The sequence below is a fragment of the Polyodon spathula genome, chromosome 19 (genome assembly GCF_017654505.1).
Source record: "Polyodon spathula isolate WHYD16114869_AA chromosome 19, ASM1765450v1, whole genome shotgun sequence".
Classification (NCBI taxonomy): domain Eukaryota; kingdom Metazoa; phylum Chordata; class Actinopteri; order Acipenseriformes; family Polyodontidae; genus Polyodon; species Polyodon spathula.
The window spans coordinates 19,773,503-19,793,761 of NC_054552.1; the positions used below are offsets into that span (position 1 = coordinate 19,773,503).

General features: G+C 38.0%; 1 protein-coding gene across 3 annotated transcripts in view; it reads left to right on the top strand.

Annotated features, from left to right (window-relative positions):
• LOC121294588 (thrombospondin type-1 domain-containing protein 4-like) overlaps positions 1 to 20,259 on the top strand; it is a 185,801-nt gene that overhangs the window by 22,227 nt on the left and 143,315 nt on the right. For all 3 annotated transcript variants that reach the window (XM_041218433.1, XM_041218431.1, XM_041218432.1), the window contains 3 exons: positions 1,518 to 1,855; positions 5,095 to 5,506; positions 9,140 to 9,242. In XM_041218433.1, the coding sequence (XP_041074367.1) occupies positions 1,518 to 1,855; positions 5,095 to 5,506; positions 9,140 to 9,242 (853 nt within the window). The remainder of the gene's footprint in view (positions 1 to 1,517; positions 1,856 to 5,094; positions 5,507 to 9,139; positions 9,243 to 20,259) is intronic.

A 20,259-nucleotide genomic window follows, 5' to 3' on the forward strand; every position in this document is an offset into this window, starting at 1 on the left:
AAACATTCAACATTTTTTTTTTTACCCAAAGGAAATCCCTCAGCCCCTTAGTGAATGGTGACTGGAGTTGAAAGGTCAGGGTATTATTAATGTAAGGAAATGTAATATTTTTCCAGTGTATATTTAGCCATTTGGCTCAGTTTTATTTTTTGAGTAGACCACACAGCTGCAGAGCTGCGTTTATTGCTTCACTCAGGCACAGGCATGGACAGCAGACTGTTGTTATATCACAACATATTTAATAAAAAAATAAAATATATAGGTTTCCTGAAATCATCTACCCATTTAAGAGCGACATTCACTGGGGCAATAAAACAGTTGAGCTTTAATTTGCCCATCACCAATAAAAATATAACCTGCCAGATAGACCATGATGGAGGGATAAAATTAACAGATGCTATGATATTGTAAATGTTATGCCATGACAAGACAAAGTAGGTTAGTTTGAGTCCATTTAATACTCAATCATACATTCTGTCACTAAACCAGAAGGTGTGAGGACTTGGCAAAAGCGATCTGGCAAGAAATCAGAAAATCCAACCAATTCCTGCTAAATTTAAATAAAATAAAACAACAACGTGACACGGGACATCTCACCCCGCCTCGGGAGGAAAAATTAAAACTGTTCAAACTAAAAGAAACTATTAAACATTGAAGCATTTGTCATAAAAAGAAATAGTCTACTTCACTGAGAATTTGTATTCCTGTAGATAATTTTCAAAACTCTATTTAGTCATAGAGCCACCTTAGCTTACCTTTTTGTTTTCTTTACATAGAACTAGTCAACTGTTTGAAATGAAACAAATGAAGGCATTAGGCAGCCCAACCCTTAGAAAAGTTACCCATAGTAAAAGCATAGTAAAGTGAAATAAAGCGTTGTGAAAGCATAGTAAAGCATAAGTAAGCATGATAAACCCCAGATAGGTATTGTGAAGCATATTTAAAAAACAAAAAAAAAAACAAAAAAAAAAAAAAACATATATATATATATATATATATATATATATATATATATATATATATATATATATATATATATATATATATATATATATATATATATATAAGGAAACACCAATGAAGGCATAAGAGAACAAGGTTTGCAACGTCCTTTTGTGGTGTTCTCTCAGAAGGTATTATTAAATGTTTGAGAGGTATTGAAGAATCGAGTTCCTGGTGGTCTTTGTGGGGTCTGTCTTGTTACCATCAACATTTAGTATAAGAAGTTACATGTGGTAATGTGAATGTAGGTCACAGTCTATCATGTGTATCTGCCCATAGCACATGTGAGTTTATTTTACTTATTTATTGTGTATTACTTTATTATGTACTGCTTCCTTCATGTGAAAGAATGTTGAATTTGGATTTGTTGCTTAAAGTTTGTCTAGTGTTTAAACATTACTGTTCACTTTATAACAGGGGGTTTACATGCTTACAAAGAAACTCAATTTGTGCTGGTAGACTCACTTGCATTTTGCAGCACACAGTCCAATATTCTCTCTGTGCTTTCTCTGCAGGTCCCCCATAGGATAGAGGCCCAGCAGCATGCTCCCGATGGTGATAGGGGATTGTCGGGCTCCTGGGGCCGCTGGGGCCCGTGGACAGCGTGCTCGCGCTCCTGTGGAGGAGGAGTAATGGAGCAGACCAGGCCCTGCCTGCCAGCGTACCGCTCTGAAGGGGTAGGGTACCACCATAGCACCCCGCCGCTCCCCCCAGACAGAGTTGTGTCTGCCCTGCGCCCCTCTGTCCCGCTGCATCGTGAGGGCGTCCGGCCCACACGCTCCAATGGCACCCAGCACAGGAGAGCAGGAGCAGCAAGGGGAGGGCGATCTCAGGAACGCAGACCTGACCACAGGTACACATGGGTCTGGGGGCATTGCAAAACAAACAAGATTCATGTAAACCCTTTACAGTGCCTGTAGTGAGTATTCTCACCCTTGGACATTTTCACAGTTTGTTGTGTTACAACCTGAAATCTTGATGCATTTAAATGGGATTTTTTTTTCCCTTTGATTTACACAACCTACTCAACACTTTGAACACATTGTGAAACAACAGTTAATGAAAAAAAAAACAGAAATGTCTTATTTAGATAAGTATTCACCCCTCTGAGTCAATACTTGGTAGAACCACCTTTGGCAGCAATTACAGCTGTGAGGCTTTTGGGGTAAGTCTCTACCAGGTTTGCACATCTGGATCATACAATATTCGTTCTTTCTTCTTGCCAAAATTGTTCAAGCTCTGTCAAGTTGGATGGGGATCGTTGGTGGACAGCAATCTTCAGGTCTTGCCACAGATTCTCAATCGGATTCAAGTCCAGGCTTTGACTGGGCCACTCTAGGACATTCTCTTTCTTGTTTTTATGCCACTTACGCTTTGGCTGTGTGCTTGGGGTCGTTGTCCTGCTAAAAGGTGACTCTCCGTCTCAGTCTTAGGTCTTTTGCAAACTGAAGCAGATTTTCCTCAAGGATTTGCCTGTATTTAGCTCCATCCATTTTGCCCTCTACCCTGACAAGCTTCCCAGTCCCTGCCGATGAAAGCATCCCCATACCATGATGCTGCCACCACCATGCTCCACAGTAGGGATGGTGTTACCTGGGTGATGTGCTGTGTTGGGTTTGTGCCAGACATAATGCTTTGCATTTAGGCCAAATAGTTCAATTTTTGTTTCATCGGACCACATAATCTTTTGCCACATATTTTCAGAGTCTCCCACATGCCTTTTTGCAAATTCCAAGCAGGATTTTACATGGGCCTTTTTTTTTTCAGAAATGGCTTCCTTCTTGCCACTCTTCCATACAGGCCAGATTTGTGGAGTACCTCAGCTATTGTTGACACGTGGACAGTTTCTCCCATCTCAGCCTGGGAATGCTGTAGGTCTTTCAGAGTTGTCATTGGCCTCTTGGTGGCTTCTCTGACCAATGCCTTTCTTACCCAGTTTGGGATCTGGCCTGCTCTAAGCAGATTTGGGTATGCCTATACCTTTGTTTTCAAAGCTTCTTGGTCTTCATGGTAATATCTTTGCCTTGAATGCACTACCCAACTATGGGACCTTACAGAGACAGGTGAAATAATGTGAACCACTTTTATTGCACACAGATGGACTCCATTTAAATTATTGTTTGAATACTGAAGACAATTGGTTGCACCTGAGCTTATTAAGGAGAGTCATAGCAAAGGGGGTGAATACTTATATAACAAAGACTTTTCAGGTTTTTATTTTTTTGTATTTTTTCATACACTGAAAGTGTTGAGTGTTGTGTAAATCAAAGGAAAAAAATCCCATTTAAATGCATCTAGATTTCAGGTTGTAACATAACAAACTGTGAAAACATCCAAGGGGGGTGAATACTTTCTATAGACACTGTATATCCATGGTCTCTTTTCAATATACAAAACATCATACACTTCAGCAATGAAGGATGAACAGTCAAACTGTTGTATTTAGATTGTGCATTTAGCAACCCTTAAATTATTATTTAGTTTTTATTAAGATTAACTAGTCAAACTGCTTCAGTAACTGTGTGTAGTATGAAAATAGTAGCTTCAAAATAATACAAGATTGTGCAGTAAGACATATCTTAATGCACGTGTGGGTGTTTGCAATATAAGTCTTACTGCACATCTCATTGTGAGCTTTTGTGCTACATAGGCACAGCTGTTGAACAAAACTATAACCCTTCTATAAGAAGCCATGCGTTCAGGTTACTATTATGTTAAACGTTAGGAAGCCAGTATGAACATATATTTATCAGTAAACAAATCTTTAACCACAGTCCTTGCTTCAATGTTTACAACATTTGTACCATAAAATGTTTACTGCAAACAAATCCTTTTATGATCCACTTAAATACTGCAATTTAGAAATGTTTACTTCCAAAAATAAGCTGAACACTGTATTTTATTTACAACAGTTGTTGTAGACAAGGACAGTCAACAGAAATTGAACTCAATTGAATGAACAAATTGACATCTTGCGGGTCCTTGTGTACATATGTTTTTAGTATTGCTCCACAAAGCGGCACCTCCAGTTAGCTGAACTTTTGACAAGCCGACTCACGTGAGATTAAACCGTGCAATTTATAAAATATGCTGTTGTGACAGTCACACAGAACTCATAAGATTCATTGCACCAGCAGGTGCACAGCTCCCCTGTGCTTCCAGCCAGGGGGTGCTACCCCAGCACCCCTAGTGCCCACGCCCCTGCAATACACCTCAAAATAACGGGAAAAAAAGCATACAAACCATACCATTATAAATATTAGACTTCCTGCAAATTAACTCTCTATGTTCCAGTTTTTATAAAATGAAACTTATACATTTCTAGTGTTAAGCTCTAAATGTATTAAATATGTAATTATAAGTTATGTAATCTAATAATGACTTTTTGGGGGACTGCATCACTATTGGGGCCTTTCCTTTTGCTGTTCTATCCCATGAGCCTTTGTATCCCCTGCTCTAGATTAGGTGAGGTCATCAAACACATGCTAAAGAGAACAAGAAGACTTTTCATTTCTGTCCTGTTCAGTCATTATAAACAGTCCAGACTACTTTTACAACCAAAACTTATGAAAGTAAATGTAATATGAAGCCTTTTATACTCTGTCGCTGGTTTAATTCCAGACAAGGCTACAGTGACTCTTGATTGTTTTGCATATAACAATGGGGGGAGTGGAAAAAATAGCCTGGATTTTCCACTTTCCATAATGAAGTGTTGAAAATAATCCTTCATTTAGGTTATATCATATATATATATATTATATATATATATATATATATATATATATATATATATATATATATATATATATATATATATATATATATATATCTCAGTTGACGAAACATGCTATTTGAGTAAAAGGAAAACATGAAACAGGTGTAATTACAGAAAGTGTGATTATAGTATTATAGTTTTTGACCTTACTAAATGAAATAAGTCCTTATTGCAATGGAAAATAGGGCCCCAAAATACTAGTGATGGTGGAAAACAGGTAACACTTAGCGATACTTATGCACATGAATGAAGTGATGGCTTTAAAGTATTTAGATGTAACTAAATTGTCTTTTTTTTTTTTTGCTTGTATTTTCCAGAGGGAGAGGTAGCGGGCGGATTGTTCCAGGGAAGTATGGGTATGGGAAGGTCCCCTACATCCTCCCTCTGCAGACTGACGCAGGGCAGGACCCCTCCAGAGACCAGAGTCGGAGGAAGCGTCAGGCCCCTCAAGGTTACCCCAGGAGGAGGGGGCAAAGCCAGGGGTACAGCCAACAACAACCCTACCCAGGATCCTACAGCGGCTACCACACAGGCCCCCCGCATCACCACCTCAACCTCTACCAAGACAGTCTGACCAGGCCACAGTCAGCTGGGACCTCTGTTTACCAGCAGAGTCTATACCCAGGGAATAACCCCTCCATCCACCTGCCTGCTTCTCATGGAACTCCCAGCTCGTCGTCTTTCATGTGCGTGGGAGCCTACAAGCAGTATAAGATATGCAACACTGAGGTGAGTGCTTGTAGTGGCTTGTGAGAATTCAAATGTGCATCATTCTTGGACATTCCTGACAAAGGTCTCACGTTCTTATATGTTTAAAATAATAATAATCCCGTATTTAGCTTTTCAAAGTAATATTTGGTAGATTTTTAAGAAAAAGAAACCTGATACTTTCCAGATACTTCAAATTGGGAGGCTTTCAATGCTTGTATTCCCTGGGGTCAGGTAGGAAGTCACTAAGTGGTATTGCAAATTGGTACTCTCTTATGGATACCAGGACCACAACCTTATAATGCAAGACAGCTTCTCCCAGTGATGACACCCTGTGCACCTGTTGTTGGCCCATACATACACTTCCCTTCAATGTCTATTGGGACAGATATGTAAAGGCAGAATGCCTTACCCCACTCAAACTGCTCACAGAATATCTTTGGGATCACTATCCTGTCTTCAAAATGCTAAATGTTTTGGCAGTCACATTTGTTTATGATCCCTGCTTCAAATGGTTTGATGCCTTAGACTGAAGTCTAACTGCTGTATGTGCATTATATGACTGTGTAAGTATAATATATTACTGTACCTGCAATGTCATTACAGAGCAACTTTCGATTGAACCACTACATAATTTGTTAGTTTATTATATTACAGCACTGAAAAATCCTAAGGATTGAAGAATCCAGTTTCTTGTCCACCAGTCACAAACATGCATTGCAAGTGATTGGATTCAACCATACATTTTATTTTTATTTTTATGAAAATCCGAATTTGTTGCTTATGTGTTTCTGGCAATTCCAGAAAGGCTACAAAAAGCTGTCCTTGTCCTGGCATTTCTACGATCCATTCTCTAGCTACGGCATGCATTGTATTCACCCTTGACCATTGAAATGCCGAGAACCAACAAAGTGCATGAAGCTTGATAATATACGAACTCAGACAAATTGCCATGTGTATTCTTATACATAACATTTAAATACATAACTCATATTACAAACACCCAGTACACAACTTATCTGGAGCGCTGAGTACGACAGCAGATGGGTTTCTTTGAGAATTGAGCTGTGACGACCCTCTAAAGTTCAACATTTTTAATTCAAGCCAGGGCATGTTGCAGGGGAGCCTCAGGCAGCAGCATCAGGTACAAGACCCTCCAGGAAAATCATTACAGAAGAATGCATCCTGTGCTACTCCATGTAAATCAGTGGACCTTCACAGGCCCCACTCATCACCATCTGATACAATTTATACTGTTAGCTGCAACCAACAAACAGTTTAAAGTTTTAAAAGTTCTAAATCTGTCACACTGAAATGGTTGTGCCTGTCAATTCTGAATTGATGTTAGGGTTAGGGTTTAATATACATAAGTATATGGTAGAATGTATTGTATGATGAACTTCAGAAACCCTTGCAGTGTTTACAAGAAACGTTACTTTACCTTCATTGCAGCATTTTATTTTAAACATAATCCTGATTGTTTTGATACAGTCAAATATAGTTGTTCAGATTTAGCTCATTCCACTGTTGTCAGTTAGTCATAATTATCAGTTCTGATCACAACTGTGAATTACGAGCAAGAGCTGTGAATTATGACTTTAGGCAAAACATATCATTTCACACTATTAATATTTCAAAACTTGAAAAAAAAAAAAAAAACAGCTGAGGCTACAACAGTTCAGTGCAAGAAGGCATTAATCCCTTACAGACCTGCTGGACGGCCATCACCTGCTATCCCCAGGGGCTGGTCTCTAGTCAGCTCCTGTCAGTTAACCCAAGCGCCTGGCTGAGCTACTGAAGCCCTACCATCCTACAGAAATTTTATACAGGGGTGTTCTGAGTGTGCAACACATGAAGGAATTCACACTGCATAGTAAGAGCTGTGAATTTTATTTTTAAAGGACCAGCATCCAGTTTCTGGGATGATTGCACAGAAAAAAATGTGGGTTATTAGATGTTACAATGGACTTTGGACTTTTGTTCAGTGAAAAAATAGGATTTTTTAAATGCATGCAGCAGGACAATGAGTGCTTCTGACAAATTGCCCTGCTATTTTGAACTGCTGTATATAATCCTGTGTATAGTCTCTTCACATTGGTGAATGGTATCCTTCTAATAAAACTGTGTTAGGTGAACAGTAATATTAGGTTTTATCAATGCTTTGCCCAGTTTCAGTACCTGATCTGCAAAATGGCACAAAAAACTAAATAATGCCTGCAAGATACAAAATATTAGATCAATAGACTCCACTATAAAGTAGCAACAGATTATGTGCTGAGTGATAGAAAGGTTGTTGGCTGTTGGTGTGAATATGGCCCCCAGTACCTGGATTCCAAGCATGTGAACTGTAGACCTCTTCCCATGATCACTTCCCCCTATATATTATACTTGCAAGCCTACCAAGATGGTGGATCCCTCATTTAAAAGAATACCTATTAATATCCTGTAGGTCTGAGGCTGACTGCTTGAGATCATCAGAGGGAAACTGCACTGAGCACATTTATTTCCTCACAAGAGATAGATTGAAAAATCATTCACAGCATATTTAAACAGCCTGTTGTCTGTAATGGAATCGGCATCACGATCTGGGAAAGTGCAGTTCATTAATCCTTCCCCCTGAATGAATGAGATTAATAATTCACTTCCGTTCCAAAGTGAGATGCCATTTCCAGAGAGACTGGAAGAGGCTCTTGTATCACTCTTCATAAGAACCTGCCATTGTATATACCTTCACAGTGGTTGTCATTAATATTTCTTGAGGTAATCGGACACACAAGGACATTGTTTTTTTTTTTTCAGTACTAAACAAAACATTTTTAACCAGCATTACTGTATGTGGCTGAAGCCATGGATTATCTGATGTTGTGGCACGTTATTGAATATCTCAGGGATATCAGAGACACAACTGGAAAAACATCTGTATCAGAACAGTCTTCTTATTAGTATTGATCTTCATTTTTCGTACAGAGTATACTGCAGAAATGTGTACTTGCTGTCACAAGATCATTCACAATTTTTAGTTGGCCATGTGAATTTCCATTAAAAAAATGCATTGCATGTGCCAGAACTCATTACATCTTGATCTGATGCACAGCTGTGGTTAAAAAAAAAAAAAAAATTCAGAGGGATATTTTGGGTTTACCTTTACCTTTGCATTTACTAGAATTTAAATAAGAATTTCTCTCCACCTGCTGCTAATGATAGTTACAGACATTCAGTCCTGTTGCAATAAAAAGCCAGGCAAGACCATAAATATTGAACGAATGTATGACTTTGCATTAGGTCAGTAAGGATTAGTTTTAATGCAATTAAAGGCTGTCCGTTAATCATATTAATAAACACCACTCAATACAGTACAGTTGTAGTCACCCAGAAATGCTGTTTAAACTATGGGAAATGTCCCTGGGTCCCTTGCTCGAGGTCTTCGGTCTTCTTAACACCCCCCCCCCCCCCACCCCCCCACAACCCCTTCAAAAATGGAAGTTACAAACTAAACAACTGGTAGGAGAAAAACGGCGCAGAGGTTAAGAACGTTTTCACATAAAAACAAAATATGTTTTTCACATAGAAGCCTCTTGGTATTTTTGTTAATTTTTAGAAAAGCCTTAGTTTTCCTTTGGATAACTGTCCTTTGTTATCTGTGTTTCTATACAGGCGTGTCCACCAAATGGACGCAGTATCCGTGAAGTACAGTGTGCCTCCTACAACAACCAGCCCTTCATGGGCAAAGTCTACGAGTGGGAGCCCTTCACCGAGGGTAAGGCAGCTCTCACCTGCTTGCAGAGTGAATACCACTTCTTTTTTTGTTACTCTCTGCATTGACTGCTCGATGCATTTTCAAGGTGATAGGTCTTTAACTGCTGTGCCCACCAATTTCGCAGTGCAGCCAGGGCCTCTTAAGATCAAGTCCCACTGGCCAAAACAAATCTAAAGCAGAATTTGGATACACCCCCAGTACTGTAATCCTATGCAAGCGGCAAAAACTGATTTAAAAAAAAAAATAAATAAAAAATGTGCTTAACTGTATTTGATAGATCTTAACTGAGAGAAATATAATGGAATTTAATAGAGCAAAATGTTGATTTGCATCTTATGTATCTTAATTGGGCTTCACTGTGTGCTGACATGGTTCATCAGAGATTCAGAGACCCACATTATGCCAGTGCATCTGAAGTATAGTACAGTAGTGCAACCCATTATCTGTCGTGAATGCAGTCCTCTGTTTCTTATATTCAATGTTTTATAAAAGCAACAAGCCTGACAGGCAGATCTCCATGCTGATGTAATTGCACACATATGGTTTTGAAACCCTTGGCCCGTGGCCAGGTATGGAACTCATGTTAACATAATCATGAGCACCAAGGGACCCATTTACAAAGCAATGTGTCCACCGTAAAGTTTTATCCACTTTGTTTTCTGAAAGATAAAGCAATTAGCTAATGTTACAAAGCTAGTAAGAAATAGCAACTCCAGATCTACTGTAAATACTGCAACTGGTTAAGTTTCTATTAATCCAGCTGGTGTTTTCAGCAAGGAGCGATCTACATTGCCCAGACCTCTACATTGTATTTTAAATCCTTAGGCAATCAGGTTGCTCCCTTCACTCATATTCTGAGACCTTATCAGTTTACATACAGGGCGTCTCACATATTGCAGAGCTTTCAAATGCGGACTTGATATTTAATACAGCCAAAAAACCTGGCTTTTATTACTAATCTAAAAATAGATTATTCTTCCAACAAGAATACTGAGAATGATAAAGTTTGAAGAGCGTATAAGCAGGACAAACAGAAATGTACTTCATTCAAGGCTGAATCTTAACCCTTTTCAGTGAAGGTAATATTGTTTACCCAGATACCTTTAAATTAGGTGCTTATAATAAAAAAAAAAAAAAAAAAAAAAAAAAAAAAACATAGCATACTGTTATAAAACATATTTAAAGAATGCTGAAGCATTGTTAAGTATTATATAGCCCAGAGAGGTATGGATAAGTCTAAAAACATTTCAAACTATGGTAAGTGCACAATATAATACAACACAATATAAATGACAATTATGGAAAAACAAAATTACTGTGCAAATTTACTGTGGTAAACCTTTTCAAGGGTAGTTTCAGGTTCTCTGCAACATGTAATATGCTGGCTTTTAGATCTCCCTATATTAGGAATTCTGGCAGTTCTGCAATGATAGACGATTTAGAGGAATTTATATTGAAAAATAGACCTTTGAAAGGTAAGAAGCATGTCCAATCTAAAATCAGGATTCCAAGCATGACTGTAATTCACCCTGAGGGCAGACAGCTTTATCCATTTACACTAATTTTCTTGACTGGTTTGAGATATGACTAGCTGTTGTCCCTGAAATTTTGATCCCTGTACTGGGCAGTCATTGAAGGACAGCTGACTGGGTAGCTTTATTCAACTCACCCCTTCGCTTCACACCATTACCTTGCAATGCTTACTCTTTCTACCATCAGTGTATATAGTTTTAAACTTATTTTAAAATACAGTCAAATCTTATGTTGATCATTTTATCTGTGTGCCTGAATAATATTTAACTAACGATTGCTACTAAAATCGCTGCTACTAATTTAATCACTGTTTCTGTTTAACACAGTTGTAATGTGTGCAACCAGTCAGAAAGCTAATTTCAAGAAGCCTCAAGAATCTAAACATCGATATTTATAAGACTGTATATATACATCATCCATATGTCTATGGAAAATACATTGATAAATCTTGAATATATATATAATATGTAAGCACAAAGGTGTACTTTATTATTTTACATCAAAAATGGTGTATCATTCCTGTATCACTCCTGTTTGTAATCCCACGAGTTTTACCTGTAACCCAAGTCTGGTTATTTCACCCACACAAAACACAAACACTTTATGTGATTTTAGCGCTAGTGGTGCAAAGACAGTTCCTGTAGTAGAAAGGTGAGTGGTGATGTCCGGGTTTTACGTTGGCCTGCGACTACAGCTCCGGATCGTGTTTAGTATTCTTGGTGAGAAGACAAACAACACAAGACAAACAGTGTTATTACACAGACTAACAGAACACTCACAGTTTTGGTATGGACAATATGGGCAACTTCTAGGTTGTTTGAATTAACCATATGCAAAGGAACAGATCACTGAAGTTACGCCCCCCTATTTATACCCTCGCCCATGACCTCTAGGTTAACGAGCGCATCTGCTCCTCCAATCCTCAGATGCCACGTCGTCTACCGTCTGGGTCAGTGAACTTCTGTGCTGTAGCTCCGCCCCTTTCCTAAATGGCCGACTTCCACCTACCCTACGGAATAAATTGTCTTGCCATTTCCTTAAGGTTACTCTGTTCCTTTTTTCTAATGCCCTCACAGGTCAGGAAGGAGATCTAACACAAAACATCATTCGATCTCTGTCACAAGGCTAAATTGAAAACATTTACACATTTAAATGTTTAACCTCTAAATTATTGACACCTATAACCCCTGAGAACACATAAATGTTGCCATCTGAACATTGTGTTGCTGCGTTTTCTGTGTCTGAATCACTGCAGTTGTAGGCACACTAAAAACAGCAATGTCAGTTCATGTTATTTACCAGGAAGCATGTTACATTACAATATGTGATAGTCATCTCCCAGTTGATTACTGACCCAGGAAACCTATGCTAATTGTATTTTAAAAGATAATGTACACAAATATATCACAGGAGAACAATGTAATCCATTAGAGTTACTGTGAGGCGTGTGAGTAAAAATGGATTTTCCAGACAGTGATTTACGTGTAAAAATTAAAATTTTATTTAATATTACACGGAAAAAAAAAGAAAAATAATAAAGAAGGATGTGAGGGAGGGAGTGCTGGAGTAATCAAAAATAAAGGAACGGAAGCCTCTTAGTCCTCTTCGTGCTCTGCTTAAATCCAAAAATAAAACAAAAAGGAATAAAAACAGAAAAGAGCCAAGTTAGTAAGGCCTCCGTTCGTGACACAGTCCAAAACTCCCATGTACTTCCCTCCAGCCTTTTTTCCCCCGCCTCTGTTCCTTAGGACCAACCCCGAACACAGTAGCACGTTCTTTTTAGTATGCAAACCCCGCCCCGGTAGTCAGTGGATCACCAATCCCAAACTGACAGGTATCCTTAATTTCACTTGACTCCAGTGGCTGGAATTTATATACTCGTACTTCCTCCCCTCACCAAGGTGCCGCCCCTCAAAAAGATGACTTTTGTCATGGTCACAAGACCTTGGTAAGGGAAGTCCCGAGTTGGTTTGATGCCTTCTACTGTTGGGAGGCTGAATTGCAGACCGAAACCCCTTTGACTCATCACAGTTACTTCAACCATATGTGAGAAAAAGCCCAAGTCCTGTTAATACAATTATGGCAGCATTAAGATTCTTTTAGCAGAGGAATCTCCATCGTCTAGCCAGGCTCTGTACTGTATCTAGGAATGGGATAAAAAATAGTAACCTCGGTCTCCTGCATTAGAAATAAGAATGGTTTGACAGCATGCCTTTCAGTAAGATGCGTTTGTATGTATATGCTGAAGCACCTACAGTACTGTGATACTTTGGTACCAGGAGTCTTAATGATCTGCTTGTGAGATTCAGACCAGAACACTGTAAAGTAGTGTGATGAACACTAATAAAATACTTATACTAGCCTGCTTATACAATAATGGCGGAATAAGCTAAATGCTTCTCTAGTCAGTAAAAAAAGCTGTGCGTGCTGCAATTAAAAACAGAATTGGTTCTAATGGAGCTACGTAGCCTTTTGGATAATGTACTGTTTGAGTGTACAAAATTACACTTCGAAAGAAGATATGTGGTAGCCTACAATAACTGTGTTTCCAGCTTTCTTTAGGTGCCTGATAAGAACAATACATGTATTTTGTGGCAGTATCATAAGTTATATATCAATTAGCTATCAATCATCCTAGTGAAAGCATCTTATATGCTGTTGTAAATCTACAAATCTCTAAAAAACACGGTTTCAATTGCTCATATCTCATACACCATTTAAGAGGTTGACTTCATATATATATGTGTTGTGGAAACTAACGGTACCCTTCACTTATACTTCTGATCTGGTATGCCATATTGTGGCCCTGTAAGGTCTTAATTTTGGGTGATAAAGACCTGCTGCTTTGACATGTACATTTTTTAGGGCAAGTTTGATTGCATGGCATAAGTGTGTTCCAATGCTTAATACAAACACAACAAGGTGAGTGTGGTATACAGTAGCTAGCTATGAAGTTACCTAAGCTGTAGACACTACTGGAGTCACTGTGTTACAGGTATGGAAGCTGTGCGTGTGTGAGGCAGTTCTCAACACGTCCTGCTCTGAGCTGCACAATCCTCTCTGTTGTTCTTAAAAGCACACATTTTGAGGGAGGCGGACAGCAGCAGCGCTGGAATTTGGGCGTGAGTGTCAGGCCCCAACATTTCTGACATGTGAAGTCATCTAACTGGAATGGGGAGCAAAGAACCAACCTGTGAGCAGGTATACCCATGTACTGTACAAGTCATGTTGTGGTTTAGCATGCCTTCATTAGGCTAATATAGCGCTATACTACATACCACCACAGTGTTATAATGGGTTAACACTTTGCGTCCTTGTCCTCAAGAAGTAATATTAGCAATGTATTGGAGATTTCTTTGTAATTAGTGCTGGAAATTTCACAACACACAAGTGATGTTTAGATGAACTGTAGACTGTGTGGAGTTATTTGCAGGAGAATACTGGATTCTTCATCTGTTTTTCTCTCTTGACCACCCTATGGGCCTCCTGAACGAAAACACACTCCCCAACATGAACTCTTACTTGACCTTGGCAATGGCAATGTTTAGATGTTCCTGGTGAACGACAGCATTAACTGATCTTGTGAGCAAAGTTCAAAAAGTGGGGGAATCCTTCTTTGTCTTTTCTTCTTCTCCTTCTCATAAATACATGCACTTTGTATGAACTCTTTAGACGATTCTTTGCATTTTACCTCCATTGGGGTATTTATTTTAGAACAGTGGCTCTCAAACTTGAATCCTTGTTCCATTGGGGGTCCTCAAAGGTGGTCCAGGGATCCTCAGGAAATTCTAAAAACATCTCATTTGTAAAATATACATATTTGCAGTACTTACAATGCTTATACTTACAGACAATGATGTTCTTTAAACATCTTCTTGAATGTGGAAGGTTTTCTTTGACTTGTTGGTTTTTAATTGTTTTTGAAAAAGGGGTCCCCCCCAAACAAAAACGTTTAAGAACTGCAGACTATGACAGGTGTGTCAGGCCTTTGATAATAAACTTTAATTAAGCTGACTTTGATTATTGTCACTGCTTTTGAATCAGTGAGTTAGTGTTGATAAATATACACATCAAGTCACCTATGAGTGGACTTGGTTTGCATGATTGCACTTCTGTAGTGTACATGCTAAGATGTGTCTTAGCTCAGCTATACTATAGGGGTATTCGTTTTTTTTAAATAAAAACACATAGCCCGTGTCTGATTTCTTCTCAAGAAGGTTCTTTCATTTCTTCATCCAAACACCTGGGTCACCTCAGTCCCCCTTCTGTATGAGACACTAACCTGTGGCAGCTTCTAGGACCGATGCCACCGTGTGAAAGCTCTTAGTGCAGCTGGACTCAATGGCATTACAATAATGAGGCAGGCATGAAAAGGGGAATCAGGGTATTCTCATTAGTATTGCCCTCTCCCTCTCCACTGGAAACACCCCAGCACTCTCACTCTCACACACACCATACTCACACTCACACATAAACACTCGCACACAAACACTCTCAAACACAAACACTCTCACGCACACAAACACTCACACACACACAAACACGCACACACTCTCACTCTCACACACAAACACTCAAAAACAAACTCTCACTCTCACACACACAAACACTCACACACACACTTCCATAAACTGAATACCCAGCATTAAGAACAAGATGAAACAGCAGCATTTATGTCACTGGCGATAGATAGAACATGCATGGTACTTTTGCATGAAGGTTTGAATCCTATTTATTTTCTGGTCACATTCTGCTACATAACTTATATAATAGCTAACAAACTTAGTAACTGCATACCAAATAGACAGAGTCATTGCATAGCAAGTTCAGAAACCATCACCATTTTCCTTCCCCCTATACTGAGAGAACATGATTTTTTTGTTCCCTCCATTACAGGTGATTTTTGAATAATTCCATGAAAATAAAAAAAAAAAAAAAAAAAAAAACTAATCAGATTGGGAAAAATACAACATTAACAAGAAGACTTCACAAAAAAAAGGCAATGAGTTTGTATAGAGGTAATTTTGAATAACAGACCAAACTGACCAAGTGAAGAATTGTATTACTGTGTGAGAGTTCAAAAAGGAGTGAATGGATCATGAAAAAAGCTTTCATTCATGCATCAGACATCTGTGACCTTTCAAGCAACAAGAATATCACGTGAAAGGTCAGCAGCTTTGTGATATTGCCATCTAAAAGTATAGTTCCTACCCTGTATTTTTTATTGCAACATGGTACAGAGGTAAATCCTATGGTAATTGACTAATCTCACTGGGCTTTACCAATACTGGTACTCTCAACTTTGGTTCTTGAACCAACCCTTCAACCAGGGGTCAAAATGACATTTTTTCATAAAGCTGTATGGATTACAAGGTTTAAATCATCTCACTTGCAGGAGTCAGAATCCATAACACCAACGCATCACATCCCTTATAAAAGTTTCCAATAGTAAAAACATAGCACAATGTAACAAAGCACAGTGAAAGCATGGTAAAGCATAGGTAAGCATTGTAAAACCCATAGAGGTGTGGTAAAGCATGAAACGATTGAGTGCGAACAGCCAATCAGCTTCCAGATCTAGCAGGCTTCTGTTTTGTATAGATGCCCGCTGGAACGTTGAAGTGCTTAACAATGAACTATATTTTAAAATCAATCCGTGCAATACCGGCTTTTCCCCTTAACATTCTAATCTACAACTAATCTAGTAACATAAAAACAAAACTTCTTAAACATAATTTCTGACGCTGGTCTAGAGACAAGGGAAATCTGTCTGTTTCAGGATACCGTAATGAAGGCTCAATTCGCCGCTACTGGACAGCAAATCAACAGGGAAGACACAATTGGTCCACAATTCTGTTATCGGCTAGATCCAAACAACACTCTCCATCAAAAATAGCCAGTCAAACTTCCAACCCTGTTTCAGTTCTTTCTGCACCAACCAATGCACTCCCTGCCTGCTTGAATGACGCCCCGCTGTGTATGTCATTTTTCTATTCTATATGTTAGGGACTATTTTCCTCAGCAGAATGTTAACTGGCGAAATATCAGAAGTTCAAGGTAAATATGGGTTTTAAAGTTTTTTTAAAAGAGAAAATAAATAAATCATTTTCTAATAGCGATAGAGCCCTCTCGATGCGGGCTCTACCGTGTGGTAGATGACCTTGTCTTTCGTTAGCACCCTCGCCTACGGCTTGAGACGCATAACTCCAGCTGTGGTCATCTACCACACGATAGCGCTCTCATCGACGGGCTCTATCGCTTCATAATTAAAAAGCATGGCACACTATGGTAAACGTATTGTAACCATGGGAAAAGCATGAGAAAACTGCAGAATGACTGCAGATTTGCTGTGGTAAACTTTGGGTGACATACATTGGGCCAAATACTGCTGCTGACCCTAGGAAGGAGCTGCTACAAAGGTGGTTTATTAAAGCACAAGGCAGGTAGGAATGCAGAGACTCTATTTAGATACTATAAAACAGGTTGGTTAACTAATTGATTGATTGGTTTCAGAATGACTGAGGAACATTGTCCTTATTCTAAAATTGCACGTAGCTTCACAATGATTAGCCCTTTTCCATACACTACATGCATAATACAAGTGGAGTGTAAGCAGTAGTCTAGCAGTGAAATATTGCACAAATGAATTGTGAATACGCAAACAGATGCATAATCCAAATAATGTAAGCATACTATTAAATTCTTAATGCAAGTTTCAGTAAACCAAAACGTAAGAATTATACAATATAGTGAAGCACGGTTTAGCATAATAAATACAGTAATGAAGCATGGTAATGCAAATGCAGACAAGTACATGAATGCCAATAATACACTCAAAAAAAGCTACGTATATTTGGGCAAAGTATATATTTGAAGGAGGTACCATATAACTGCAGTGACAGAAAAAATAGCAGTGACAGAAATACTGATATATATATATATATATATATATATATATATATATATATATATATATATATATATATATATATATATATATATATATATACTATATGTATAGTATATATGCAAAGTCTGTTTTGGAAACCGAAAGGACGTTTCAGACAAAACACCTTTGGCTTTGCAGAAAATATTTAATTTTACACTATAATATAGATATATATTATGTATAATGTATATATATATATATATCTATATATATATATATATATATATATATATATATATATATATATATATATATATATATATATATATACATACACACACACTTTATCTACACATCCTACCCCACAACTTCCAAGTCAAAAAATATTCTAGAAATTTGTAGAAAATTTATTAAAAATAAAAACCGAAAAAGCTTGGTTGGATAAGTGTCCACCCCCATTGTAATAGCAATCCTAAATTAGCTCAGGTGTAACCAATCACCTTCAAAATCACACAGCAAGTTAAGTATCTTCCACCTGTGTTAAATTGTAGTGATTCACATGATTTCAGGATAAATTCAGCAGTTCCTGTAGGTTCCCTCTGCTGGGTAGTGCATTTCAAAGCAAAAACTCAATCATGAGTGCCACGGAGGTTTCAAAAGAACTCCAGAACAAAGTTGTTGAAAGGCACTGGGCATTTCAAATTGGCAGAAAAATAACAAAAATAATTGGCAATGACTAAATTAAAAAAAAACAAAACAAAAAAAAAAACTCTCGGACAAAGTTGTTGAAAGGCACAGATCAGGGTATGGGTATACAAAAATATCAAAGGCCTTGAATATCCCTTGGAGCATGGTCAAGATGATTATTAAGAAGTGGAAGGTGTGTGGCACCACCAAGACCCTGCCTAGATCAGGCCGTCCCTCCAAACTGGATGATTGAGCAAGAAGGAGACTGATCAGAGAGGCTACCAAGAGACCAATGCCAACTTTGCAAGAACTATAGACTTTTATGGCCAAGACTCGTCAAAGTATGCATGTGACAACAATATCCCAAGCACGCCACAAATCTGACCTGTGTTTTACTCAAGAAAGCCCACCTTGAATCCCATGTGAAGTATGCAAAAAAACACTCAGGAGATTCTGTAGCCATATGGCAAAATGTTTCGTGGTCCGACGAAATTAAAATAGAACTTTCTGGCCTAAATGCAAAGCGTCACATTTGGTGCAAATCCAATACATCGCATCACCCAAAGAACACCATCCCTACTGTGAAGCATGGTGATGGCAGCATCATATTATGGGGATGTTTCTCAATGGCAGGGACTGGGGCACTTGTCAGGATAGAAGGGAAAATGAATGGAGCAAAGTACAAAAAAGTTATTGAGGAAATCCTGCTGCCCTCTGCCAGAAAGATGAAAATGGAACGGAAGTTCACGTTTCAGCATACAACGACCCAAAGCACACAGCCAGAGCTACAGTGGAGTGGCTAAGAAACAAAAAGGTAAATGTCCTTGAGTGGCCCAGTCAGAGCCCTGACTTAAATCCAATCGAAAATTTGTGGCATTACTTGAAGATTGCTGTCCATCAATGCTCCCCAAGGAGTAAAAAAAATGGTCAAATATAGCCAAATGTAGATGTGCAAAGTTGGTAGAGACCTATCCCAACAGATTCACAGCTGTAATTGCTGCCAAAGGAGCTTTCAAAAAGTATTAACTCTGGAGGGTGGAGACTTATCCAATTATGATCTTTCAGTTTTGTATTTTTAATATATAATCTTTTTCTCAATAAAAACTTTTTCCCCTTAACAGTGTTGAGTATTATGTGTAGATAAGTGGAAAAAAAAAATCCTCATTTACATACATGAAACTCTTGAGGCACTGACACAACAAAATGTGAAAAAAGTTCAAGGGGGTGTACAGGCATATTATATATATATATATATATATATATATATATATATATATATATATATATATATATATATATATATATATATAGATATATATATATATATATATATTACATTGATTATTTGTTAAACTATAAGGCATAGTGTATTTTGGTCATATTCATTATTGGCTAATGTTCACTAAATGCTTGTATTTAACGTGTTTTCTTGAATGCTGTTTCTTATATTATGTGTAGTGCAACATTTTTGTCTGTGACAGTACAAGTTAAAGCTCTGTGAATAGGAATATGTTTCCAACCGATTTATCTGCTGCACAAATGTGAATGTCAATGAAAGAATAACAATTTTTAGTTTTCCTTAGTTTTGAATGTTAGTATAATGCAGCAGTTCTATGTTAAGAAATGGCCTGAAAGTCTGCAGAACTAAAGCCAATGCCACACTGTCCTCTTGTGGCAGTAAGCACTCCATGCACCTCAATTTATGGTAGTCTAATCTTCCCCACTGTGCATTGCCAATTTTTGATTAAAATTGTGAAAACTACTTCTAACCTTGATTTTCCTATGAGTGAGATTAATATCCAGCACTTTGTTCTGAGTGTATGTTATTTTGATTTTTCATTTGTTATGTTGTTTAAACAGTAAAGACACAACAAAGGTAATTATCAATTGTAATAGGTAATTATTAAT